The following is a 27,382-nucleotide window of genomic DNA, read 5'->3' as shown; positions in this document are numbered from 1 at the left end:
GATGGAAAAGGTTCTGCGTCAGTGTACGGTATGTCAGCACTACAGGGTTTTGCTGGCATAGTCCCTGTAATGTAGACATAGACTCATGGCCTTAATCGTTGTGCTCATGGTAATTAAAGCAAACAACTTATTGCAGCACTGAAAGGAATGAAACTTCTATAGAGGTTTGTACATAGTTGTCTTCTGTAACAAGGAAGTAAAATATTATCAACAAAAGAATTAGTAAACATACTTGAGATGCAGTGAAAAGACGGATTTATGCCACTATATGGTAGTGCTCCATAGGTGAGAGTGAAATATTCAGCGCTGGTAAGGATTTTTTTGTTTATTTTGGAGTTATATTTAATAGAACAACTACAGTACGTGCTTCCGTGGGAATAACGCTATTTTTACCTTTTATTCAATCGAACAGTTAGACAAAGATTGAAAATTTGTGTTTAAACAGTATTAATAATGAAACACTGAAGTGCAAGCACTATTGTTCCAAAGATTTCTGACTATTTCATGTACAAGTTGGTCAGGTAATGTATCCATTAGTATTGTTTTGCTGAGAATATGCTGCAGGTACAGCGTTTCATTAAATTCTAGATGTGAAAAACTCTGGGATGAGATTTAATTCACCGTGACTACATAATGCATCATTTTAAGAATGATGGAATCTACTCCAGGGGAAGTGGAGCAACAGTTATCCAGTATGGTTCATAAAGTGTACATGGTTTTGTAATATAGAATCAACACATCAAAAAGCAGCAGTTTTAAGAAGCTTATACTTTTTATCATTCTAGTGTTTAGCAAGTAAACATTTCTAATGCAAAGAACAAGAATGTTGACAAATAAAGCAAAAACTAATTGTGTTTTGAATGATACTCCTATTAATCAATTCTTCATTATATATGTTTGGTCTGTACAGTAAACTGTCTATTAGATCCAATTATTTGAAAATATTGATGTTGCATCTATTCTGGTAAATCTCCTTCTATTTTGCAGAAACTGTAACTATTTTATTGTGGGAAACCGTATTTCAAATCTTTCTCCCCTTGTGCAGAGAATTCCGGAGGAATTAACCCTGGATCTCTAACATCCCAGGTGAGTGCTCCAACCATGTGGCTAGAAGTTATAAAGTAGGCAGTAATACCACCTCTTCCTTTGGCCAGATTTTGAATGAGATCCAATATGGAAAGCGTGCTCAGTGATCACCTACCATATTAGGCCCCTTACAGATTTAGGTGGCCAAATGCCTGTCTTCCCCTGGCTTGTGATTTGTTCTGGGGCTTAGATGGGAGATAGGCCTCCAAACGCCTAAAATGGGTTAGCAGTGCACATGCCTCTGGGTCTGAAACTTAGGCATCTAGGGAACTTTTACAGTGGAGTGTTAAGTGCTGAGTGAATTAAAGTGCCTATGAGGTTAGCAGCAGCCAAGCAGGTGCTTCATGATCACAGTGGTGCTGTGTAAGTGTAAAGCTGGCACTACCATAACTGACATCTTTGATACGTACACCTTCATCACTCTTGCTCCAAAAAGTATTTACAGATGTGGAAAGAAAAGACTGAAAAGAGAAAATGTAAGACTGATCACAGCTATAAGGCAGCCATGATGTGTCAGCCATCTTGGCACCTCTCATGATGCTGCCACTTTGTAACTCAAAATAGCAGTTTTAAATATTTACGCTTATAGAACTGTACTCAGACATATACTGAATGAGTTACTTATCTCATTGATTATATTGAATAAATTATTTAAGTTGAATGAATAATTATATTTGCAGAAACCATTAAAAACTCAGAAAAAGAAAGAGAATGGAACCGAGAGATAAAATATTAATCCTAAAATACTTTCTAAGCATCTTCAATGGAATTTTCTTGGTAAGAATCTTGATTTATTTTTAACAAGTTAAATAACTTAGTAAATATTATTCAGCAACTGTCTTAATTTAATAAAAAATCTTATTTCCAGGTTTTAGGTCTTATGCTTATGATGTTCAGCGTGTGGCTTCTAATTGACAGAAACAATTTATTCACTGTTTTATGTGAGTATCAATAGATATTTTTTCTGCATTCCATGACTAGGAAAAGATACACAACCTAACAACAGAAATAATTATAGATAGGATTTCTTCACAAGATGGCAGTATTGGATTAAAATGCAATGTACTAACTTTTGCTGTAATTTATGTTGTCCCTCATTGGACAAATCTATTACCAAAGTGGGAGGAAGAAATCCATAGCATAGACTCTTAGAACAGCCATTGAAGAGGTATTCTTCCATCGACCTAGTAGTGTCTATACCAGAGCTTAGGTCAGCTTAAGTACATCTCTGAGGGGTATGTATGTAGCCGACATAGCTAGGTCAACCTAAATTTTAGGTATAGACCAGGCCTGAGCCCCTATCCCACCTTTAATCATAGGAGAGATCTTCAAGCGTTCACAAGCTATTTCCTATGTAGACTGGGAGAAGAGCAACCACCTCCACAAAGGTTGAATGTGGGGGAAGGGGCCAACTACATTGTCCCAGACATCAGCACTGAGGTGATTTGAAGGTCACCGAACCACTTCAAAAACCTTTCTTGTAGCAATACCAGGAGTTGGCAAAATATCAGGAGGAAAGCAGATCTCTGTCTCTTTAGCCAGATCTAGCAGTACAGATAATAACTTCATTTGGTGATTTCATTAATTCCGTCTATTCAACAATGGCTTTAAAAAAGTTAGTACAATGAATTTTTTAAAAATGAAGTTTTAATGGCAGAGGTTTTGTAAGTGGAAGTTATCAAGAGAAAAAACACATTTTATTAATTTATTTTGTTTCAGCTTTCACAGGTGAGAACCACTTGGTAGCATACATTTCTTATATGTTGCTTGGCGTTGGATCCATCGTTTTTATATCATTCTTGGGATTCCTAGGAATCTTTAAAGAAATCAGATGGTTACTAATTCTGGTAAGTACAGTCTTGTAAAATGACTACAGATTTAAGATGTTAATTTGCAAAGCACAGTCAATGAACATACTACAGGAACAGAATGTCCCAATATTATTATTTATTTTCTACCAACTGCCTATGTCATGTGTGAAGCTCTGAAGCAATAGATAAGGAAAGTGAATATAAGATGAGAGATCATGATGTGAGGAGCTGTGTGGCATAAGAGAAGACATCGCCAGATGAGAATAAACTGCAGCAAATTGCTTTTATCAAGTCACAATACTAGTGAGCATTAAGCATATGGGTTTAAAAATGTCAGAACATTGCAAATTTTATCCAGTAGGTACATTTGCATCATTACTTTATTATCAGTAAGCTCTTTTGGGGGGAAAAATGCCTCTAGCCCCTGAAGCAATTTGTAAAACTCCTTTATAGTTTCAGACTATAAAGGTTGCTTCCTGCAAAGACCCACTTACAACAACACCTTGTAGAATTACAATATGCTTTACATCTTGTCACCCTTTTAACACTATAGGTTCATCTTGCAGTCAGTTTTGCTAGCAGGCCAGGTTATTTTACTGGATTATTTGTATAACTCTTCTGCCAGGTGGATCAAGCAGCAACCAGGACTAGGTTCCATATCTAGGGGGTCTTTTTCAACAATACAACAAAGAACCAACTTGAGCTCCCACCCAGTAACCTGGGGAAATTACACAACACCCCTGGTCTCACTCACTTACTCATTCACAAGCACAGAGTGTAGAAAAGAAACTTTTAATGAAAGGAGGAAAGTCACGAGACATGAGTTAGGGAGAATGTCACAAGCAGGATTCATAATCATAAAACTGTGAGCAAAGTGCATGGGGCAGTGCCTTCCACCTCGTGTTCTTGAGTCTGACAACCAAAAGTTCCTTTTCTGTGCCCCTCTCTGCTCCCTTACCATACCTCACTCATAGTGATCGTCCTTGGTCAGAGAGGACTCAGGGTTCAAGGGCACATCTGTGTGAGTTCACCTCCCACCTAGAGGAGAAGGAACCTTGCTGGTGCCCCCAGTTGAGCACTTGCTTTGGCTAGCTGCCGCACCAGCCGCTGCTCTTTGCCGCCTGGTCACCCCACCAACCACGGTTCCTTGTTGCCTCGCCAGCTGCTCATTGCTTCTCCAGCCTTTCATTCTGCTCACTGCCTCACCTGTTCACGGGCCAACTGTCAGCCACCTTTGCTGCACCTGTCTCTCTGCTGTGACTGCTGCACATCAGTCTCTTAGTAATTTTCAGTTCTTTTCAGGCAGGGCAGAAACACTGCCCCATCTCAAGTGATCTTTAGCTCTTTAGCAGGCTGGACAGAAACACAATCCCACCACAACTGATTTCAGTTCTGATTCAGCATTTAAAATAACAAAAAGGCTCCTAATGAAACGTATTTAGCTCTTTCTTTGAACAGTGAGGAGGAACAGGTTAAACCAGTCTAGGTCTTCCTAGGGAGGGGTCTGGCATTCGAGCCCCTGCCTTAATGAGGTGCTTTCATCTGAAGGTGACCCCCTTATTTGGGACAGGTTAAGCACAGTCCTGCTTCTCTGTATTTGTACAATAATGCCAACCACACTGGTAACAGTATTTCACTACCCCTGCATTCAGTACTAAAGTGATTTGTAACCCAACACCAGCCAAAGTTGATTATTTTGAGCAATGCTGCTCTATCTGCTGGATATCTATGCAGAGTAGGTATGTTCATGTAAATGCAGTTTGCTCCGGAAGTCTCTCCCCATCCCAGCTAGCTGTCAGAGGAGAATTCATTCAGTTCCTTTAGACCCTTACATTTAGTTGACTTTAATTTATTTCTTGATGCTGTCTTAAGTTGTAAATTGGCAGTGCTATTGCATGTGCTCTTGGAACTGTTCAAGAAAAAGTGTCCCTGTCCCTCAGACAAAACCTCAACAGGGCAATCAAATTTCATTCTAAATCAGAGGTTCTCAAACTTCATTGGACCGGGACCCCCTTTTGACAACAAGGACCGAAGCCTGAGCCTGCCCAAGCCCTGCCACCCCGGGCAGGGGCACCAAAGCCTGAGCCCTGCTGCCCTGGGCAAATGGGGGGAAAGCTAAATGGAAGCTGAAGTTTGATGGAAGTTAAAGCTCAGTCTTTGGCTTTAGCCCTGAGCCCTAGCAAGTCTAAAGCCAACCCTGGCGACCCTATTAAAACAGGATCATGACCCACTTTGGGGTCGTGACTCACAGTTTGAGAAACACTGCTCTAAACCATTGCTCCTCCTGCTGACAATAGTGTGCCTGCCCAGCAAGCTGTGGTGCTCTATGAGTCAGCTCTCCTTAGTGCAGTGCTTTAATGGATGAGATTTAGCACTTGTGTGTTGCACAGCAGACTCCACAAGGCAGACTTACAGTTTGACTTATGTTAGCAGGGATGAGTTCAGCAGAGATAGCATTGTTCACTTTATTGCCTTCTGAAAGTAAAGATTAGAAAGCACAGGAAGAGAAGGAGTAATTGAAATATTTAACATCCCATACAGCAGTGGTCCCCAAACTGTTGTGCATGCCCTTCTAGGGGGGGTGCAGAGGAAAGTTCCAGGGGCGCATGGCTAGGCCCAGGCCAGCCCCCATTGGGGGCAGGGAGGGAGTGCCATCCAGCCCTGCTGTGCCCCCAGACCAGCTCCGCCCCCAGCCACAGCTCCACTTGGCCCCCTGCTCAACCCCAGCTCAGCACCAGCTGCAGCTCTGATCTGCCTCCAGGCCAGTTCCAGCCCCAGAGGCAGCTTCACTGTTCCCCTTTCTCCACTGCCAGCACAGCTCTGCCCTCTGACAGATTCCATTACTGGTAAGGAGTAGTGGGGCACAAGAGGAAAAGTTTGGGCACCTTTGCCATACAACATGCATTCAGGAGATGGGTGATTAGAAGGGCAATTCCCACTACAGCTAAGTAGTTAGAGCCTGTTTCTCCATTGCCTTGGACACAATGTAGTCATTCAGATCTTTGAAAAGTGAATGTAAACTGATATTGCTAGTGTGAATGGAGAATTCAGATTTGGAAGTTGTAAATACAAAGGTTCAAAGTACAGGGCAGTGGAGAATTAAACATTACCCCCACTCCACTTCTTTTGCCCCCTAGGATAACAGTATCTTCCCAGGTATAACCAGAATTCCAGCCTCGGAGTGGTTTCTTCCACATCTGTCAGCTACTTCAATAGTCTCTTCTTTTCAGGCTGGTCAAAATTCTGTCTCTCTAAGGAAATGGTTTGCAGTGTTTTTTCATTTGCAGACCCCTAAAAATTTCATCTGGAGGTGTGAACCTGTTTGGAATTCTTAGACATAGTCTGTGGACCCCGGGGGTCTGCAGACCACAGGTTGAAAACCACTGCTCTATGGTAACAACAACCTTTTGTGGATCCCTTAGACATAGTCTGTGGACCCCCAGGGGTCCATGGACCTCTCCTTTAAGAGGTCCTTTGAATCAGAAGAGCATTACTGACTCACTAGCAGTGTGTGCCATCTGCCAAGCTTCCTTGCTTAAGGGCCTTCCTTGACAGGCTGACATTCACAACTTTAGAGGTAGACCTAAGAAATACTAAATCAGCTGGTCTAATAGAAAAAAACAGCTGGAGGTAAAAAGGAAAAAAAAACAAGGCCTCAGATACAAAATTACTAACACTACACTTTTAGCACTGCAACATGCAATTGCTTTGTGAACTTTAAGGACCTTAAACCCTATGACCTGCATTATACAGATCAGACTAGATGATCACAATAGTCCCTTTTAGGTTTATAATCTACAAATAGTCTATATTTTCAACACAGCTTTGCGCAGAAGCAGAAGTGCATACAAGGGCTTATTTCAAATTATAGTAATTTATGGATATTGTAATGATAGAATCTAAGAAGGAGCCTTTGCTTTTTCTGTAGCTTCACATTAGAAAAAGGAAGCAGGTAATGCAATGAAACAGTAGACAGAGTCTAGTGAGGACTACACAGCAGACTCCTGTGCATATATTGGGGCCTGTCAGAACATCAAAATACATGCCCTACCAAGAATGTGGTTGGACTTGATTAATGGGTCTTGAGCCCAGTCTATACTCCAAAGATTATGGGGAAATAAGGGACTTTACTCCCTATGTGGGCTACTTATATTGCAGAACACAGCAACTGCCCCAGCACTGCTGCTTCCCCTCTGATGCTATTCAGAGGAGATTGGGTGGGAAAAAGGCAGAACTTTGACACTGACCTCTTTGATGTGCTGGCCAGTACATCTGAGATACTGAGGGGAGGGAAGTAAACTGTGTCAAGAAAAGAGTTGGAGCAGCTGACTTTACTTATGGAGCAAGGAGAGACCATATTGTGACTCAGGGCTTTCTATATGGTGAGTTAGTGGTGTAGCCATTCAGTGTATGAATCTATAGCACACTAGTTTGTCATGCACTAACATCTCATGTGATCACTGCTAGAACTAGTGTTTTAATCTGGACTAACTTTAGGTTGTGGTTCTGTGTTGAAGTTCAAGGCTGAATCAGGACTAAGATTACAGTTCACATTCGAGAACACCAAAGTCTGGAGTGCAGGTCTCAAAATCCATTAATCCAAAACTAAAAAAATAAAATAATTAAAAAAAATGAATACAATATAATCTGTTCTCATGGGATTCCCACCACTTTGGGCTGAAATACCAACAACTGTTTCCATAAGATTGCACCTATATCAAACTGGAATCAGAAAATAAGCCCCTTCCGCTTTTAGATCCAAAACTATAGGGGCAGGCTAGGCCAATAGCTGGAGATTTGAAAATGAATCTCTTTAACTCAAAAGGTTTGAACATTCAAGGTTCTGGTTTTGATCTTTTGTTAATTAGTTACAGTGTAATCAGTGCCCAGTCAGGGATTCAGAACCCATTGTGCTAGGCACTGCACACAAACACAGCCTCAAAAATCTTACCATCTAAGTTTGATTTTCATGGGGGGGGAGGAGTTGATTTTGTTTTAATTTAGAAAATAAAAACAGCCGTACCGGGTCAAACCAAAAGTCCAGCTAGCCCAGTATCTGTCTACCGACAGTGGCCAGTGTCAGGTGCCCCAGAGGCAGTGAACCTAACAGGCAATGATCAAGTGATCACTCTCCTGCCATCCATCTCCATCCTCTGACAAACAGAGGCTAGGGACACCATTCCTTACCCATCCTGGCTAATAGCCCCTTATGGACTTAACCACCATGAATTTATCCAGTTTTTTAAACGCTGTTTATCCTAGCCTCCACAACCTCCTCAGTATAGGAGATTCCAGCATAGTTTGATGTGCAGCTGTGTGAAGAGAGAATCTTGCTTTTATTTGGTTTAAAACTGCTGCTCTATTGATTCATATTTGTGACCCCTGTTCTTGGTATTAATGGGATAATGTATATAATAACTTTTCCTTATCCCACTCATGATTTTATATACCTTTATCATATCCCCCCTTAGTCTCCTCTTTTCCAAGCTGAAGAGTCCTAGCCTTTTTAATCTTTCCTCATATGGGACCCTCTCCAAACCCCTAATCATTTTAGTTGTCCTTTTCTGAACCTTTTCTAAAGGTTATTTATAAAGCTCTCCCTCCCAACAAGACGCTCTGGATGCTGTGAAGATAATATAATGAAGTAATATATCCCTCCTTTTCAAATGTGGATGTACATTCTGATTATTTATATTTCATTCTAAACATTCTTAAAGTTTTAAACAGCAATGATATGGATTTGGTCAAATTCAGATTGAAACGGTGTTTTCTCTATTTTCAATCAGTGTTCTGTTGACTTTAAGCAGGCTACAAAAATATAACTGATAGTCATTTATAGACTGTCATGGTGAATTATATATGCTTAACATCTCTACTACCTACCAGTAACTTTGCTTGTTATTTCAATAAAAGTTAATGCTTCCTCTTTAAATTTAGTGTCACCAAGATGTGTCTTACTTAATATCTAAGGCTATGTCTACACTACAGCCTATATTGGAAAAACTTATGTCACTCAGGGGTGTGAATATCCCCCCCTCCCTGAGCATCATAAGTTGTACTGACATAATAGCTCAGTGGTTTGAGCATTGGCCTGCTTCAACCCAGGGGTTGTGAGTTCAATTCTTGAGGGGGCTGTTTAGGGAAGTGGGGTAAAAATCTGTCTGGTGACTGGTCCTGCTTTGAGCAAGGGGTTGGACTAGATGACCTCCTGAGGTCCCTTTCAAACTTGATATTAAGAAAAAAAATGCTTTTGTGCACAGAGCAATGTCAATGGGAGAGTTTTGCTGCTGACATAGCTTCTGCTGCACACAAAGGTGGTTTTTTATGCTGAAGGGAGAACTTTCTCCCATAAGCACAGCATGTCTTCACCAGATGCGCTGTAGTATCAGTACAGCTGTGCCGCTGCAATGCTGTATGTATAGATGTGGCCTAATCCTGAATGGCAGCAGCGGTGATAGCTATGTATTTTGCTCTCAGATTGCTTTTGTAGGAACATATTTCCTTGCTTTTATCGGAATACATCTAAATAATAAGTATGGTTGATCAGTTTCAGTTTATGAAGCGGCTTTCCATGCATTGTTCTGTTGTGCAATAATTTTTATTGATATAGTTATTTATATTTGATTTTTTTTAGTATCTGGGACTCATAGTCTTGCTGTTTGGTGTCCAAGTTGCAATGCCAGTGCTAATATATACAAGAAAAGAAGAGGTATGTAAACTTTCTATCATATAGGCCTGTTATTAATTTAAAATTGTTGCTAAAATTATTAAGGGCCGATCCCTATGGGGTACAGAGATATGTTATGCACTGAGATGGGAGCTCTGAAATGGACTTACTATGCCCAAATATGCTCATGCTGACACATTAGGGGACACAAAGCCACTTGGAACCCAGGGAAATTAGGAAGGTTTTCCTACAAATTAATTCCCCACCTCCTCCTCCACGGACTCTCCATAGAGCCTTCTTCTGTGCAGGAGCCAAGGAGATTATGGTCAGCAGTAGCACCAATAGATCTGCCTAGGGTGAGCTAGAAAGGGATGCAGGAATTGTGATAATGTCATAAAGGAAATGATACAGGTGCTTGTGAGTGTGGGTTGAGTAGGTGTCAGCTTCCCGCAACTCCACTACCTTTCACTGTGGGCCATTTCGGAGATGTCAACCAGCTCTGGTGCTGGGCTGAGAGAAGGCTCACGTGCTGTCTTTCCAGTCACCAGCTAGCTTGGATGCTATCCCCACGCCAAGACATCCAGGAAGGCACCACATTCCCCTAACTATGACTCCACTGCTGCATACAGAAGTGGAAAGGAAGAGACAGAAGGATGGGGATCCATGGCACACCTCTGGCTGCTGCCAATGGGTCTATCCCCATAAAATTCAACTTCTCACAACATAGGCCAGCAGCGTCATTATTTGGCCCTTAGAAAAATCACTGGTATTGTTACATGACTCATCATCCCAGAGAACCCCCCTGCAGCAAGACCAGCAGATGTAGCACTTTCACCCCAGTTTCCCCACATGATCTTCAGCCTGCTCTCACCATGCCATTGACTTGCTGCAGTGACTTTGCCCTCCAACAAAGCCATTAACAAGAGTCCACTCCTTCTGGGGAATCCAAATCTAAACCCCAAAGTCTTTGCCACAGCCCCTCCTTCCCAAGGAGTCTGTATTCTCTCCTTTAATTTCAGGCACTCTTCTGCCCACCCTAGGACTCAGTTTTTGCCCATTCCAGGTTCATTTCCATCTCATCCCTCCTGGGCTCCTTTGAGTTGTTCCCTACTATTTCCTGAACAGCCACTCCTTAGCCTTTGCCTGATTTATACCCACCTCTCCAGCCAGCTCCCCACACCTGGGCATCCTTCTCTTAAATCCAACACGCAGCAAAGGTGAAGTGGGGTGGGCCTATCTGAACAGTGCTGACTGTCACAAGTCCCATTGGCCCTTAACGGGGCAGGCTGCCCTGTACCAAGTATTTAATCCCACTGTCCAAGCAAAGACTGTGTAAACAATGACCATAGAGCTATAGTGCAGCTTGTATTATCCCAGTTTAGAGGGAACAAATAGGCTGCATTAAAGACCACATAGAGCACATGTTTCTACAAGATCATGACCGAGTAGGGGAAAATATGGAACAGTGGTAGATGAGATCGTCCTAAAATAGTTCACATGACAGAAGTTATTTTCTCTTATGCAATATAAGAAGCATAGGTAATGTACAGTACATTAGTACTGCCGCTGCTAGACCTTTTGTAAAATTCTAATGCCTGTTAATGGGGAATTAATGTATTTTTAAAGAATGATAAAAGAATGATGCTGTAATTAGATAATTAGCTTATGTGATCAGCTTTATTAACATGAATGATATAATTAACCACTATGTAACAACTGCCTCTATCTTGCAATTTATAGCAACAGTAATTGTTACCATGACATGTAAAATATATGAATTAATTACACTATTTGTTAACTTAGGTTCTATTTTAAATGCAAGCACAGCCACCATGTCTGTGAATGCAAAATTCTATGTGATGACTATGGTCCAGATCCAAAAGGGATTTTGGCACCCAAGTCCCAGATTTAGGTACAGCTTGCAGTCCACAGCTGGGAACCCTCTTTTGGAGTCAGGTAAGAAGATCTAAGCTACGTTGATTTGAGTTATGCTATTCATGTAACTCAAATTGCGTAGCTTAGATCGACTTTTCCCTTTAGTGTAGACAAAGCTTATGCATCAGAGCATCCCATAGTCTAGTGGTTAGGGCATGCACACAGAGGGTGGGAAACCCCTTTCTTCCCCAGCTGACAGCCACGGTGTATAAGTTCCCTGGACTGAAGGTTATAAAGGAGGTGTCCTCTAGCCTGTGTCATTTCTCTTCCCCCCCACCTCTCAGCCTTCTTGTGTGGAGTTAGATGTGCACTGCTGCTATTCTTTCAAAAATGGCTTAAGAAACTGACTCCAGGAGACGCTTACTAGCTGTGGATCACAAGCAGAAATAGGCACCTCCCTGCGTTAGCTACGTGCCTAACTCTGTAAGGACTGGGGTTTAGAACACACCTCTCTCCCCAGCATCTGCCATTGACTCCTACATACCTTCATTTTTTTAACAATAAGAAGCAGCAGCTACAGACTGTGCAAAACTGTTGGTCTGATACTCCACGGTTTTGTACCTTCATACAGTAGTTTACGCAGTTCACTTCAGCACTGCGGCTCTATGTAGGGCAGAAATCCTGACTCCTCGCTCTCCTGGCCATACTCTCTAAACTCTATTGCATGGGAATGCAAATAGAGTCCCCACAAAAGTGGCTTCAGAATGCACAGGGGGTGCAGGCTCTTGTGCAAGTTTTCCAAAGCCTTCTCCTATCCCCACAATATACAGTAGAACTCCATCAGTTCTGCTGCATCTAGATCTCTCCGTGATATATTCAGAAATTGTGTGTGTGTGTGTGTTATTTTAAAGACAGCAGCAAACAAATACAGTTGTAGCTCAACCTAACTATAATGCTGCTCAGGTATTATAATAGATTAGACTAACATGCTATAATTCACAATGCAGAGCTTTCAACCATGTCTGCAGAATGAATAGGCTACTTGGAGTGGGGTGGCAGAAAGAGACTTACCATTTGCTTGCATTGCAATGAAATGTTTCCACGACCTACAGCATGTCATCATATATTACTCATGCCCTCTGTGCAGCCGCACTTTTCCCTGTGATCTGTCACTCCAGTGCCCTACAGCAAGGGTGGCCAACCTGAGCCTGAGAAGGAGCCAGAATTTATCAGCAGACCTTGCCAAAGAGCCACAGTAATACATGAGCAGCCCTGCATCAGCTTCCCCCCGGCTTCCAGCGCTTCCCGCCCACTAACAACCCTGTTGATCAGCACCTTCCCCTCCCTCCCCTCACCTCCCTATCAGCGGTTTTGTGGCATGCAGGAGGCTCTGGGGGGAGAGGAAGGAGTGAGGGCACGGCAGGCTTAGGAGGGGGTGGGAAGGAGTGGAGTGGGAGCAAGGCCTGTGACAGACCCAGGGGTTGAGCAGTGAGCACCCCCTGGCACACTGGAAAGTTAGCACCTGTAGCTCCAGCCTCAGAGTTGGTGCCTATACAAGGAGCCGCATATTAACTTCTGAAGAGCCACATGTGGCTCCAGAGCCGCAGATTGGCCACCCCTGCTCTTGAGGCTGCTGTTACACTGGGTCACTTTGTTCATCTTCTCATTTTTGCTTTCTTCTGTTCTGTTGCTCTTGTGGCCATGGCTGTTCTCACATATGGAAAGAGGCCAAAGCAACGCTGCTCACAGGTGGCTCTTGGAGAAAGCAGAATGTCAGTAACAGAAAAAACACAGACTGCAGTATCCCCTTTCCTCAAAGTGGAAACATTGAGGGTCTCCTTCCACAACAGAAATGTTCAGGTTTCAGGTCTCTGAGCCTTTTCATGAAAACTAGAGTAGCCAACATGCTGCTGACATACGTGTTCGTTCATCAGAACTCTAAGGAGACATACTCAGGAAAGGTAACATGGTCTAGTTAATAGGGGACTGTAGTGGGAGACTGGAGAGCAGGATGAGCCTGCCTCTACCTTTGACCTGCTGTGTGATCTCTGACAAGTCATTTGAAGTTCGTGCCTCAGTTTCCCCTCCAACCCTTTGCCTATGTCATCTATTTTGACTAAAGCTCTTCAGCATAAGGACTGTTTCTCACTACATGTTTATATAGTGCCTAGCATAATGACTTTTGAGCAGTTTATTTTAAATCAACCAGTGTGTATTGTAAATGCTCTGTATTAACAGGTCCAGATTATGTGGAATGACAGAATTGATGCAGTTATTTCTAACTATGGGAACAAAAATCTGACTGGAAGAGAACATGAGTGGGATATTCTGAATGCTGTGCAGAATACTGTAAGCAGAAAATTGAAAAATCACCACCCCAGAAATGTTCTATCACCTTTTATCACATGAAAAGTCTATGTCACAAAGCACTCTGAAAAAACTGTTGTTTAGCTACAGGCTTATATATCATGGCACCTGGTGTCAGATGTAAGTAGATATATTCTCTACTGTTTAACTGAAAACTTGGATGTCTGTGGGTTTGAGAGGACTAACTCTGCACATGTGCAAAAGGGCTCCCCATGCTTGCTTTGCCACCCTGTGCAGGGGCAGGCACAGTCCCTGTCATTGTAGGACACTGGCCTGATTAGGCCCCTGGGCATAAGGGCAAGAATTCTCTATGGGTACGTCTACACTACGGGATTGTTCTGATTTTACATAAACCGGTTTTATAAAACAGATTGTATAAAGTCGAGTGCACGCGGCCACACTAAGCACATTAATTCGGCGGTGTGCGTCCATGGTCCGAGGCTAGCGTCAATTTCCGGAGCGTTACACTGTGGATAGCTATTCCATAGATATCCCATAGTGCCCGGCGAGTTCCACCACGCTCCTAGAATTTCTGGGTTGATAGCCCAGTGGTGATGGGGCAAAATATCATTGTCGCGGGTGGTTCTGGTAATGGTCGTCACACCATAATTCTTCTCCGGGACAAGCCACGAAAGACAATCATTTCGTGGCCGTTTTCCTGGAATTGCCTGGCAGATGCCATAGCAGCGGGCAACATGGAGCCCGTTCAGGCTTTACCGTTCCCTATTTTCTTACAGTCCACGCGTATAATGTACTGGAATGGCCCGCGGACAGAGAGACGATACTCCAGCGCTACACAGCACGTCATTTGTTTTGCATGATAGCAGAGGACGGTTATTCAGTCGTTCTGTACTGTCCGCTGCCGGCGTAAATGGCCAATGAGATGACATTATCTTACCTCTGTACTGTCTGCTGCTACATGTGGGTGCCCCTGGCTGGATCGGCCCGGGGCGCAAAGCAAACTGGGAATGATCTCCTCCGAGTCAATTCCCTCCTTATATGGTTTCAAAACCATAGAGTCAGTGCGCCTAGAATAACGGGGCCTAAGTGGTACTAGAGGAAGAACCTTGTTGATCACGATAGCAAGGTGCTTGTGTCAAAGATCCTGCGAAATGAATGAGCTACATGCCATTCACAAAGGGGGTGCCCTTCAACAACCACCACCCATTGCTGTTGCTCCTACTCCCCAACCTTCTGGCCCCTAAGAGTCATCTAGCCGGGCAGTGCACCCTTTGGTCATGAGTAATAAAGAATGGTAGGAATTAAAGAAACACTGAGTTTTTAGTGACAAAATGAGGTGGGAGCACCCTCGTGGGTGCTATGAACCTTCCAGCAGGACATTAAGTGGTGCAGGGGAGAAGTATAGCCCAGCATCGTCTGCTTATGACAAGTCCAGGCAAGGACAGAATCTTTCTTTACAACAGGAAAGGGAGGGGGCTGATGGGAGCCTCAAGCCCCCGTTCTATGAATGATAGACGGTTACTAGCTGTTTCTGGTACCATCTACTGGAAATGATCCGGGGCCAATTCCTATTTTTAACCCAGGCGCCCTGGCCAGCGTCCCTGAGGCGCAGCCAGGACACTCATGGCGTGATAAAAGGATGGTTCCAGTCTAACTGCCCACGCGGACATCTGCCACCGCCAGGGAGGGGAGAGGAGCAGATACGTGCTCTTCACTGCTGCAGAGCATCGCGCTTACAACGCAGATTCAGTAGACATAGGGTGACAATGAAGAAGTCAGAAACATTTTCCCATTTTCTTCATGTGTGGGTGGGGTTTATGAGATTCCGGAGGAGCTATTCCCTGAACCAGGGCCGGACCATGTGTTGAACCTACAGGCATTGGGAGCTCAGCCAAGAATGCAAATACTTTTCAGAGACGGCTGTGGACTGTGGGATAGCTGGAGTCCCTCAGTCCCACCCCTCCATGAGCCGTCCATATTGAGTCTGCTGGCTTCCCGTTACGCTTGTCACACAGCAGTGGTAGCCTGGAGATTTTTTTACAACGCTTGGCATTTCGTCTTCTGTAAAGAGCTTTGATAGAACAGATTTGTTTCCCGTCAGCCGATCAGATCCAGTATCTCCCGTACAGTCCATGCTGGAGCTTTTTTTGGATTTGGGACTGCATTGCCACCGTGCTGATAGAGCTCCATGCTGGGCAAACAGGAATGAAAATCTAAAATTTCACAGGGCTTTCCTGTTTACCTGGCCACAGCAACCGGTTAAGATTGCTGTCAGCAACGGCACAGTGGTGCACTGCTGTGGGATACTGCCCGCGAGGCCAATACCGTCGATTCGGGCCAAACTAACCCTAATCCAGTATGGGTAATACCGATTTAGCGCTACTCCTCTCGTCAGGAGGAGTACAGAACCGATTAAAAGACCCTTTATATTGAATATAAAGGGCCTTGGTAGTGTGGGACGGGTACAGCGTTAAATCGGTTTAACGCTGCTAAAATCAGTTTAACACGCATAGTGTAGACCAGGCCTATGCCTTGGCCAATGTAGAAACCACAAAGCATGTGGCAGGTTGTGGCCGTGGCCTCACCCCATGCACATTGTCTAATGGAGGTGTCCAGCAGGGAGGAGACTGTTAATATGAACAGGCTGTTATTATCTGTAAAGGGGTGTAGAGTAGCGGAGGGTTCAGCTGATTAACCTGTTGCCACTTCATGCAATCACCATGGAGCAAATAGGTCAAGGCGTGGCCTTCTCTGCGAGCGACTATGGTGGAGGAAAATTGCTGATCTCTGAGTATGCCTGGAGATTGACCGTAGTCCAATGCAATTAATACATAACCATCATACCATATGAGTTCTCAAGTTGTCATGTGAGAACAAACCTGCTGTGCTGATATTCTCTTCACCAGCCCTTGAATGCAGACCGGACAACTCAGAGCCACATGTAATCCTGAAATATCCAATGCGATTTTATTCACTATGCATTATCAGAGCATGTCGAACACATATGGCTCTCGATTGGTATACGTGGGGTGTGCACAAAGTTGCCGGCCTGTTCATACTTTTTGGGGGTGGTGGGTTTCGGTAGTCTTGCGCGGTAGTGCCGCGGGAAGGTTGGTTCCAGGGCCGTCATAGGGATCCTTCGCGCGATCTGTGGCGCAGGGCCAAGCGGCTGAGCCGTCAGCTCCTCCAGGTGTGTTCTTGATCAGGAGTTGGGAGGTTTGGGCAGGGAACCAGGTCCCACCCTCTACCGCCCGGGTTTGCAGCCCAGGGCCCTGTGGACAACAGCTGTCTAATTAGTGGCGGCTGGCCTGTAACAGCTGCATGACAGCTACAACTCCCCTGCGCTCATACCTCCGATCATGGTCTCCTCCACCTTTCTTGACTGCTTATACTCACAGGACTCCTCCTGGTGTCTGAGGCAACACGCTTCTGTTCCTCTCACATTGCGGTTCCATCAGATAATTTCTCCTCTCACATCTCACCTTCCGTGCTTCTTCTCCCAGCTCCTCACAGTCTGCACACTCCTTCTCCATGTGCTCCTGACTGACTGGCGTAAGCTCCTTCTTATATACACCCAGGCCTGCCCGGATTTAGCTGTGCCTTGATTGGCTGCAGGTGTTCTAATTAAAGTAGCTATCTCTACTGCCTTCTAGAAAGATCTTAATTGGCTCCAGGTGCCTTGATTAACCGGGAGCAACTGCCATTTGGTTACCAGGGTACTAGGGATTTGTTTAGCCTGTTTCTCAGTACTTTACTGTAGCCATCTGGCCTTGCCCCATCACAGGTGACACATGAACAGTTTCCTTTGTTAGAAGTCCTTAATAGTATCATCATTTTCCATGGAATAAATTGCTTAAAAGTTGAACTACAAAGTTTTTTGCAAATGATAAGCAATGATTTATCATCCCAAATAATCACAGCAGTATCTACCATTAAAATTACAAGTTCATTTGCACTGCAGATACATTTTAAAACAAACATTCTTTGAAAATCTGTTCTTCCTCCTCTGAGTTGCAAAGTCCTGATTTCAGCAACAGCTTATGCTGACATCATCATAAACTAAGACAGCATTCCCCACTATTCCAGCTCTTGTGTGGTGTCATCAACAATTGTTAGAAAAACACAACCACAACCTAAGATTTCACAGCTTTTTGCTTGATAAGTTTTTCCAGCAAAATATGGATTTTCATTGACAAATTTTTTTTGTAGGAAAATGTCCTTTTTGACTGAATTATCTGATTTTTTTTCAACAGGAAAATTCTAAACAGGACATTTCCTTTTGAACTGATATTTCAACCTGAAACATTTTGAATCAATATTGTGCAGTGTCAAAAATGACACATACAGCCATTTCCAAATTGAAATTTTTCAAAACTGTTTCTTCTTTTTTTATATATATTTTGACTTTTCATACTGTTTTAGGATGAAAACTAAATGTTGAAATACTAATCTTTCCCCTGGGACAGAAATCCAGCTTTCCAAACAGTTCCACCATTGTTATTCAAACAGGTTTTTGGGAAGGATGCCTGAAGCTGACCCCATGTGATTTTGTGGTAGTAGTTAGCTTTTTGCCAAAAACGGAGGACCTTATGGCTGGATTGCCAAAAGAGCTCCACTCTCATTTAGGTACTAACATAAATTGCCAGGTTTTCAAAAGAGCTCAGCATGTTGGGAGCCGAGCTCTTAAAAATCTTACCATAAGTGTCACCATAAATGCTGCTGAGTTGTGAGTGCTTTGGAAAATCGTGCTCTTGGAGAGGTGTCTAAATCAGACCTGTACACCTTAGAAATCTGGCCCTAATTATGGAAATGTACTCTATTTCCTTTGCTATTTTTACAGATTTTCCTCTTTTCTTTCTGGTAGTATTTCACTGTTGCCTGGCCTGTTGTCAGTTTGGTGCCTCTACTGCTTGACTGCATAAACACAAATGTATAAACTGAATGCCGCCTTAGCTCATATTTAAGCCTTGATGAAGGCTGAGTGTGATGGCCAAAATATTTGGCATTTGCCTGGAATAAAAACATTATAACAACATTTCCAGTTTACATTTTCAGTAGTTCTGTCATGACCCTTGTGCCCCAAATAGAAATTCCTTTAAAATATGTATTTTAAGAACATATTCCTCTCCTAATATACATATGTAAAATGAACATTTCATACATGCCATTGCATATTACAGATATAGTCAATGGCTGTTTTGGAAAAGAGGTTGGATTCTTACATGATAGAGAATGGTGAGACAATATAAATCATATTTTTAAGGAATAAACTACATCACTGACACTACTACTAATATCTCTTATTGTATTATAATTCTATCTATCTTGGGGGCACAATGTGTCATTCTCTGTTTGTTTTGGCATTCAAAGTGACAGGATCTTTTTTTTCTAGCTGGAATGCTGTGGAAGACACAATTCTACAGACTGGAAAAAGAATGAAAATAAAGAACACACAAATCAGGTCCCATGTTCATGTACGAAATCTAATAGGGAGGAATGGTTTTGTGATGTCCCCGTGAATGAAGTGTACATTAAGGTAAGGAATAACCAATTTTATTTTACCTGAGTGACCGCAGTAGCTCGCTTTCATAACTTAGGGGTGGTCTACACTACACAGTTAGGTCAAAGTAAGGCGGAATTCGTGAAATTGACAAGGAAGCTGAACATCTAGAGCCCAGCTGCCCGTTGCTCCACTGGAGAGCTGGGTGGCTGGACCCTGCTATCATCTGGGAGCTGGGGTGAGAAGCCCAAGTGGCTCTCCCCCACTCCTGGCAGGGAATGGTGGAGGCAAGAAGCCCCTGGTGGCTTCCCTCTGACTCCTGTAGGGGAACAGGGGGAGGGGATGTGGAGAGGGGGATGATGGGAACCCTGCCAGGATCCCCAGAGCCTGTGGGGCAGCTGGGCTTGCAATGGAAAGCTGCAAGTGGAGCTGAGAGACCAGGCTTTCGGCTCCCCACACTGGCTCTCTTAGGTCGGTGGATGCGCTCCTGGTGAGGACACACACCACCAACCCAAGTGGGGTAGTGTGGACATGTACTACCACAGTAATTACTGCAGTGGCAGTAAGTTGATCTAATAGATCAATTTACATTTATAGTGTAGACATACACTACATTAACTTTTGAAAACTCTTTCCAAATCTTAATTAAACCATAAGTGCCTTTACAAAAATGGAACAATAGTAATGATCATCATAATTAAAGCAAAGATGTTGTTGGGCAGGCTGTTGGCATGGTTGTTACTCTTTAGGAGTCTACCACACAGGAAATTCTAGATCAAGGAGGAGACCTCAGGATAACAGGATTTGGGAGCGTCACAGAGTGAGTCAGTCATGAGAGAACATTTACTGGTAGCTTGTGCAGTACTGAAGTTGTTGCCATCCACCATTTTGTGCTCTGTGCAAGTACAGCTATGATATGGGAAAGGAGTGGAGAATGTAACATAAAAGCAATGGCAACACATAATTGTTATCATTGTTGTTATTTGTATCATGCCTGCAGCGTATTCACCTATTTAGGAGTTGTCTTTCACCAAAACATCTGCATGCACTTTACAGAATTAAAGAACCCCAAGCAGAAAAATAAGAAGCATATTATCAGAGAACCCTGATAGATCAGAACTAGTTAATTATAAAAGAGAAGGACAAGCTTGTCTGCATGCATCGGATTGCAGTCATTAGAAAGCTGGAGCAAAGAGATACATCTTACCACACTTCCTAAAAGCGCCTAGAGTTGATCTCATATAACCTTACATTGGGAACAAATTCAAGAGGGGCAGGATCCAAAGAGAATACTATAATCCTATGCTCTTGAGCAATATTCTTCAGACAAACAGCCGAAGGCACCTCATGTCAATCATCGATGTTTTGGAATGGTATAGTGTGAAAAGAAAGATTTTCAGCAACAAATGGGACCAAGATCATTGAGGGGTTTGTAGATACTAATCAGCAACTTGAATTTCACCTGAAAGGGAACTGGCAGCCAATATTTCATTATTTTCATATCAAGTTGGTACTGTCCCCTTTTGTTGCGACAAATTAACTCTGATAGCAGGTCATTCACTGGGATATAGAGACATATTTGATCATCTATATGTTAGAGTATTCTTCCCCCATGGAAAATTAAGACTTTTTGTCAAAAAAGCAAATGCTCAAAAATAGATATTTTTTATTTATGTATTTATGGTTTGACAACTGAAACTAATTATTTTTTTATCTGAAAACTGCCAGAGACTGAAAGCTTTCAGTCAAAAATAACAAAAATCCTTTTTTGGGTTTCTGTTTTCCTAGACACCCCCTCATCCCCAAATGCAAGAAAAACAAAAACTCTTCATGAAAATTTTAATTTAATCAAAAATTCAATTTGCTGTTGGAAAACAGTTTCAACAGAAAATCTTTGAGCAGTCCTAATTTATAAAAACTTTATTGTTGACACTGTTTCAAGATAGAGTTTTCTGAATACGTACACGTACTGTTATTCAAAATCAGGGAAGTAGAAAGAGGAAAAGACATGGAGATTGAAAGTTTACATTAGTGTGAGACCTGCACAATACCTTTTCTCTGCAGTAACAATAACCCTTTTTTACTTTTCAGCTTCTTTCCTATATAACAGTTTATTAATTATTGAAGTGACTGGTATAACAAACACAAACAATAATCCAGAAGTCATATAAGTCCATCCTGAGATGAATAATATGTGGGAATCACAATAAACTTGCAATAGCTAAACATACTCTTTTAAGCACCCAATTGTAGAGTGATTGGATGCTTGAATGAGGATCCATCAATATGCTTTTACAAAAGCAAATTCCCCCTTAGATCAGCCACTAGTTCCATAATTTTGGGGTGCAAAGTTTTATACATTTAAAAAAAAACACTTGAAAACATTAACACTCTCAGCGTTAACATGACTGCCTTCCAATGAGTAAGTGTCAGAATCCATAAATCCCTGGTAGGAAGTTGTTGCATAAAATTTGAACAGGGACATGTTATAAACATGCAGTCTGAATCCAGGAATCAAAAATAATTTTGCAGTTAATATCTATTCATCTGCTTTTGTCTAGGGATGTGACGAGTATATTAAAATGTGGTTTGAAAACAACACTTTGGTCTTAATTGCAATTAATATTGCACTTCTAACTATAGAGGTAAGAGTACTTGATTTTTTTAAAAATAAGAAAATATTGACAAATTAGTGGGACCCACAAAAATAAGTTTAGTGTTCTGTGGGCATGACCCTGCCCCATTAAAACCATATAAGAAGTTACATTAACTTCAACGGGAGCAAGATAAATCTCTATTTTTGGTGCCTTTGTTAATGTCTACACTGACCCACTGTTCGGATAACAGGGCTGTGAATAATAGAGTGCATTGTAGCTCCCATGAGAGGGTGCTGTAAGCTCAAACTAAAAGATCCCCAGTTCATGTATTGCAAACTAGGAACTTTTTAGTTCATACTCTCTGTGTCTACATAGGAGAGTTACAGCAAAGCACTTTGGTGCACACTGCTATTCACAACCCCGAAGTCTGAACTGTGTGGCATTGTAGATACAGCCTTAGGCCATGTCTACTCTACCACTTATGTCGGCAAAACTTCTGTTGCTCAGGGGTGTGAAAAAAACACTCCTGTGTGCAACATAAGTTTTGCCGATGGCATAAGCGGAGAGAGCTTCTCCCACCGACATAGCTACCATTGCTTGTTGGAGATAGTTTAATTATGCTGGCGGGAGAGCTCTCTCCCATCAGCATAGAGAGGATACATGAGAGATCTTACAGTGGTGCAGCTGCATTAGTACAGCTGTGCTGCTGTAAGGTGTCTAGTGTAGACATAGCTTCAGAAACAGTATTCTCAGAGCCAGTCTGCTGGAACATTTTTAGTAGTGGGGGTGCTGAAAGCCAGCTCCCTTATCCCTATCTGTCCCCTCCACCCCCCACCAAGAGGCTGGGAGCAGGGCTGTGTCTCCAAGAAGGGGGACCTGGACAGGGGCAAAGGGGTCAAGGCCACACCTGGGGGCAGGCATGGGGCCAGGAGTGGAGCCCTAGGCAGGGGCCGGCAGCCGAGACCCCACATGCAGGACCAAGAGCAGAGCCCCAGCTGTGGAGCTGGGCATGGAGCCATCAGCTGGGGAGTGAGGCCGGTGTTCCAGGAGCAGAGCCTCAGGTACAGGGCTGGGAGTGGAACAGGCCCCAGGAGCGGAGGCGTGGGAGTGGGAAGTGAGGCCGGCAGTGAGAGCCCCAGGTGAGATGAGCAGTTGGGGAGTGGGGTGCGGGCAGAGGACTGGGAGCAGAGGATAGGTGTGGGAAACACCCCAATGGCTGGGGAGCAGGGAGTTGGGCCGGCAGCCCTGTGCAAAACCTGGGTTTGCTGCAGCACCTCCCACACCACTACTTCCCATGCCTATGCCCAGAGCAGGAAAGACTTCTTCATTGATGTTGGTGCCCATCCTGTCTCTAATTTGTTTATACAGCTTGTTTCTTTAACCTGCAGTGGAGGAAAAGTCAGTTACTGAGATTGTAAGCTCTTTGGGGCAGGGACAATCTTGTTATTGTTTGTTTGTACAGCATCTAGCACAGTGGGGTCCTGGTCCATTACTGGGGCTCTGAGGTGATACCATACTACTACTGCTTATTATTGATATTTGATAAGTGTGCACTAAGTCAAACAGCACAAAACCACATTAGGAAGAAAATTCATTCTCAAATTTATAAGAAAAATATATCATAAAAATGTTATGAACTCTGCAAAATACAAAATAAAATTTGTGTCAAATTTCAACAAAAACTCACCCTGAATTCCATAGGCACCCCAAAGTCCCACTACCACCAATGGAAGTTGTCGGAGCACAAAGTAAGTTGGCTCAGATCCCAAATCACTGAGTTGGAAATTTAGTTACCTCAGTTTTATACTGAGACTGAGAGCAGATCTAACTCTGTTTCTCCAGACACTTTTATTGTTCCGCTGTCATATGCTGGTAGGTCAGTGGAATTGATCTATGAGCACTGTTTTTATCTGCAAGTATATCTGCTGGATTCTTTTCTTTGTCAGATATTTTATTATTTTACTTTTGAGATTTTCTGGTTTGCACACCATCTCTGCCATTGGTGTGTATTAAGGCCAAATGAAATTTATGGCAACATTTACGTTATTTTAAATAGTTATGTATCCCCCATTCCCATAGTGCCTCACAATTTTTTCTGTCTTTAGCATCACAACACACTCCCATGAGGTAGGGAAGTGCTATTATTCCCATTTCACAGAGGGGGATCGAAAACAGAGAAAGACCAAATGACCTGTTTAAGGCCACACAAGAAGCTAAGGAAAGGGAGAGGGAACTGAACCCAGGTCTTCCAAGTCTTACATTGGCATTCTAACCAGTGGTTTATCTTTCCTGTCATTCTGCCTACTGTGGGATTAGTGGGAGCAGGATCTGGCCTCTAAACTGCAACAGATTAAATTTAGATATCAATGAGCATAAATGACTATGACTCGATTTAATTTTTAAGCCATTCTTTCTTCCTTTTTTTCAGGGCCTCCTGTTCACGTTAGGTGTATTGCTGTTCAAAAACATCAAGAAGAATAAAATTTCACTAAAGGAATAAAGAAAGATTTTTGGTGTTGTTATATTTGCATAAATTATCTAATAATTCTTTAATCTAGAGGTTCCCAAACTTTTCTTATTGTGTACCCCCTTCCAGCCCTACCAGGTTCCCATGTACCGCTACCCTTCTCATCACTGATACGTTGTGTGTTCTTAATACTACCAGTCTTTAGCCATCTGTCCATATTTCACTGTTATGTACAGATATAGTGTGACACATACAACCAAAAAAACCCCTAAATTCTGAGCTAAGTTAGACTGGATAGTTGATGGGCAACTGAACCTGCCCTATATGGTGATTGGAGATGAGGACAGGGCTGGATTTACACCTTACTCACTCCTAGACACAGCATCTTCACTCCCCCCTCCCCCGACTACAGTTGATCTTTGTGTTGCACACAATTTTAGAGAGGTAAGGCACCCCTACAATGCTAGCATCCCTAGGGTCGTGCCCTAGTATGTCCGACCCTGGGTGAGGACTCTGTACATCAGCGTCTTTGTGTATTTGTGTTCTCATTGATACATCATGAAGTAAATTACCTATCATATTTTATATAACAAATTCCCACAGAGTTTTAAAGATTTGTCTGGGTAGCCTATTATGAAAACGTAATAAATAAAATAATAAATAAAATCCACCATTACACAATTTTTCCTGTGTACCCCCCAGAGATGTCTTGAATACCCCCAGGAGTACACATGTCAGAGTTTGGGAACCTCTGCTTTAATCTGACCCTTCAAGTCAAAGGAAAGACTCATATTAAAATCAATGATGTTTAGCTCAGGCCCTAAAATATCAGAATTACTCTGATAAATTGGTAATTTATGTGTTGATATAGAAAATATCTCAATGGCTATAGCTGCCTGCTGTGTACTGCATAACATATGTGCATTTATGGCTTGATACATTTGTGTATTGTTTATAGTCTTGGTTATGATATTTATACTACAGAGACATACAGACTAAAGTGTTGAGCACTTTCCCATTAACTAGCTGGATAATAAAACATTCTGTGAAACTGAATACTAGTGTTCTGAATCTCCAAAACAACCTGCTCTGAGAGTTATGTTATATATGTTGCTGTACCTGCAAATAACTCTAAAACAGAAAGATATGTTGGCATTATCTCTGGGGTTACTGACCCCATTTAATGAGAGTTTGGGCCCAGGCTACCCACGGTGAACTGATTTAAGAGAAACACGCCTATCTAGGCAGCCTGATAAAAGGCCATCAGGACTCGGTCACAGAGAGGTGCTCACAGAAGGAGAAGCACTCCTAAGAGAGAGGTGTTCCCTGAAAACCACAGGCCCAAAGAGGAGGGCCGTGCCACCCTGTGAACCCCAGGGGGACACTAGAGGCCAGGACTGAGAACCAGAGGCTCCAAGGAGGAAGGATGTGCAACCCCTGAACCCAAAGGGAGAGACTTTATTTCAAGTTTATTTTACTTTAATAAAGGAGATCTCCAGCATGGGTATTTTGTCTTTCACTCAATTCAATTGTGTGGAAGGGGCTCAGAAAAGAGAAACTGAGGCCAGGAGTGCCTGCAGCACCACACGAAATCAAGAGGAAGTGCTACAGGGCAGGATGACCTGCAACAGGCATTCATCAGATCAAACAAACATGGCATCAAAGTTGGCAAGACAGCTTTCCCTGACAAATCCTACCAGTTTTTTTCTTTTCGGTAGCAGTGAGTCTCAGAGCCCAGGTGAACTGACTCAGGCTCGCACAACAAGGCTAAAAATAGCAGTGTAGACATTCTGCCCAAGCTCTGAGACCCTCTCCCTTCACAGGTTTCAAAGTCCAGGCTCTGAGCCCCAGAAGGAACAGCTATACTGCTATATTTAGCCCTGTAGGGCAAACCCGAGTCAGTTGACCTAGGATCTGCAACTCGCTGATGTGGGTTTATTTTATTTTATTTTATTTTATTTTATTTTATTTTTATTGCTGTGTAGACAGGGAAAGCAGGGATGGGAGGGGCTGTGAGGGATAAGGAAGGGGAGAGAGAGCAGGTGGCAATGCCTTGAATGGGGAGCTGAGCCCAACCAACCCTGCAGGACAGCAGCTGCTTTAACCAGAAGAGAAGGTTTTGTAGGAGAAACCTGGGATTGTTTGGGAGATCTGCATGTTCCTTTCCTGCTGGATGGTCCTCTCCTTTGTGGGTTTGGGTGAAGCCAAGCAGGGATCCTGAAACGTGCTTATCCTAGGAGCAATAAAAGGTTTTAAGGAAAATTAATAGCTGGTATTATATTGTAATTTAAAATGAAACACAGTGGGCTAATGTCCACATTCTACAAATAAGGACTGTTGTCTGTATCCAGATACTGACCTTGGATGGGCTCCTATTGACATCAATGACAGCCTGGCATGCACAACTGAGAGGAGAATTTGTCTCAACATGTAGATCAATCCTGCACAGATTTTTAAAATTCTGCTCAAAGGCATTACCCTCTCAATGCCAGCCACCCACACTCACAATAAAACATGAATGTACGTTGACTGCTAAAGCTTCCAACAAGCATTTTTCATTAATCCATGCTTTTGTGTGCCTTGAACAATGCCAAACATGCTGTTGGTGTTTAACAAATAATAATAATTAATAATATAAAACATAGTAATGCCAGGTGAGAGAATCTGAAAAAAGTAATAAGAGGAAATAAAGATGAAATTCCATATATGTGACAGAAAAATTATAATCAAAAGAAATCAAATATTTATGTTTTGCAATTAGAAGGACGAAACATGTAAGGTCTTCTACATGAGAATATAAGAACGGCCATACCAGGTCAGACCAAAGGTCCATCTAGCCCAGTATCTGTCTACCGACAGTGGCCAATGCCAGGTGCCCCAGAGGCAGTGAACCTAACAGGCAATGATCAAGTGATCTCTCTCCTGCCGTCCATCTCCACCCTCTGACAAACAGAGACGAGGGACACTATTCCTTACCCATCCTGGCTAATAGCCATTCATGGACTTAAACACCATGAATTTATCCAGTTCTCTTTTAAACGCTTTTATATA

The 27,382-nt window shown here is 42.8% G+C and overlaps 1 protein-coding gene across 1 annotated transcript; it reads left to right on the top strand.

The window, feature by feature from the left end:
* The first annotated feature begins 991 nt into the window (after nucleotides 1-991).
* On the top strand, nucleotides 992-25,342 carry TSPAN19 (tetraspanin 19). Its single transcript, XM_032804637.2, has 9 exons — nucleotides 992-1,086; nucleotides 1,767-1,863; nucleotides 1,955-2,027; nucleotides 2,806-2,933; nucleotides 9,532-9,606; nucleotides 13,678-13,788; nucleotides 19,160-19,303; nucleotides 21,829-21,912; nucleotides 24,293-25,342. The coding sequence occupies exons 2-9, from the start codon at nucleotides 1,798-1,800 to the stop codon at nucleotides 24,362-24,364; spliced, it is 753 nt and encodes a 250-aa protein (XP_032660528.1). The 5' UTR covers nucleotides 992-1,086; nucleotides 1,767-1,797; the 3' UTR covers nucleotides 24,365-25,342.
* The last annotated feature ends 2,040 nt before the right edge of the window (nucleotides 25,343-27,382 follow it).

The sequence above is a fragment of the Chelonoidis abingdonii genome, chromosome 1 (assembly GCF_003597395.2).
Source record: "Chelonoidis abingdonii isolate Lonesome George chromosome 1, CheloAbing_2.0, whole genome shotgun sequence".
Taxonomy (NCBI): Eukaryota; Metazoa; Chordata; order Testudines; family Testudinidae; genus Chelonoidis; species Chelonoidis abingdonii.
Note: the sequence above shows the minus strand (reverse complement) of the source record. Positions and strands in the feature narration are given on the sequence as shown.

Excerpts from the sequence above, each read along its gene's own strand:
- TSPAN19 (XM_032804637.2), top strand. The coding sequence starts at position 1,798 with ATGGAACCGAGAGATAAAATATTAATCCTAAAATACTTTCTAAGCATC. Across the intron at positions 1,864-1,954 it reads TCTTCAATGGAATTTTCTTG|GTTTTAGGTCTTATGCTTAT; the intron begins GTAAGAATCTTG and ends TCTTATTTCCAG. Across the intron at positions 2,934-9,531 it reads TCAGATGGTTACTAATTCTG|TATCTGGGACTCATAGTCTT; the intron begins GTAAGTACAGTC and ends GATTTTTTTTAG.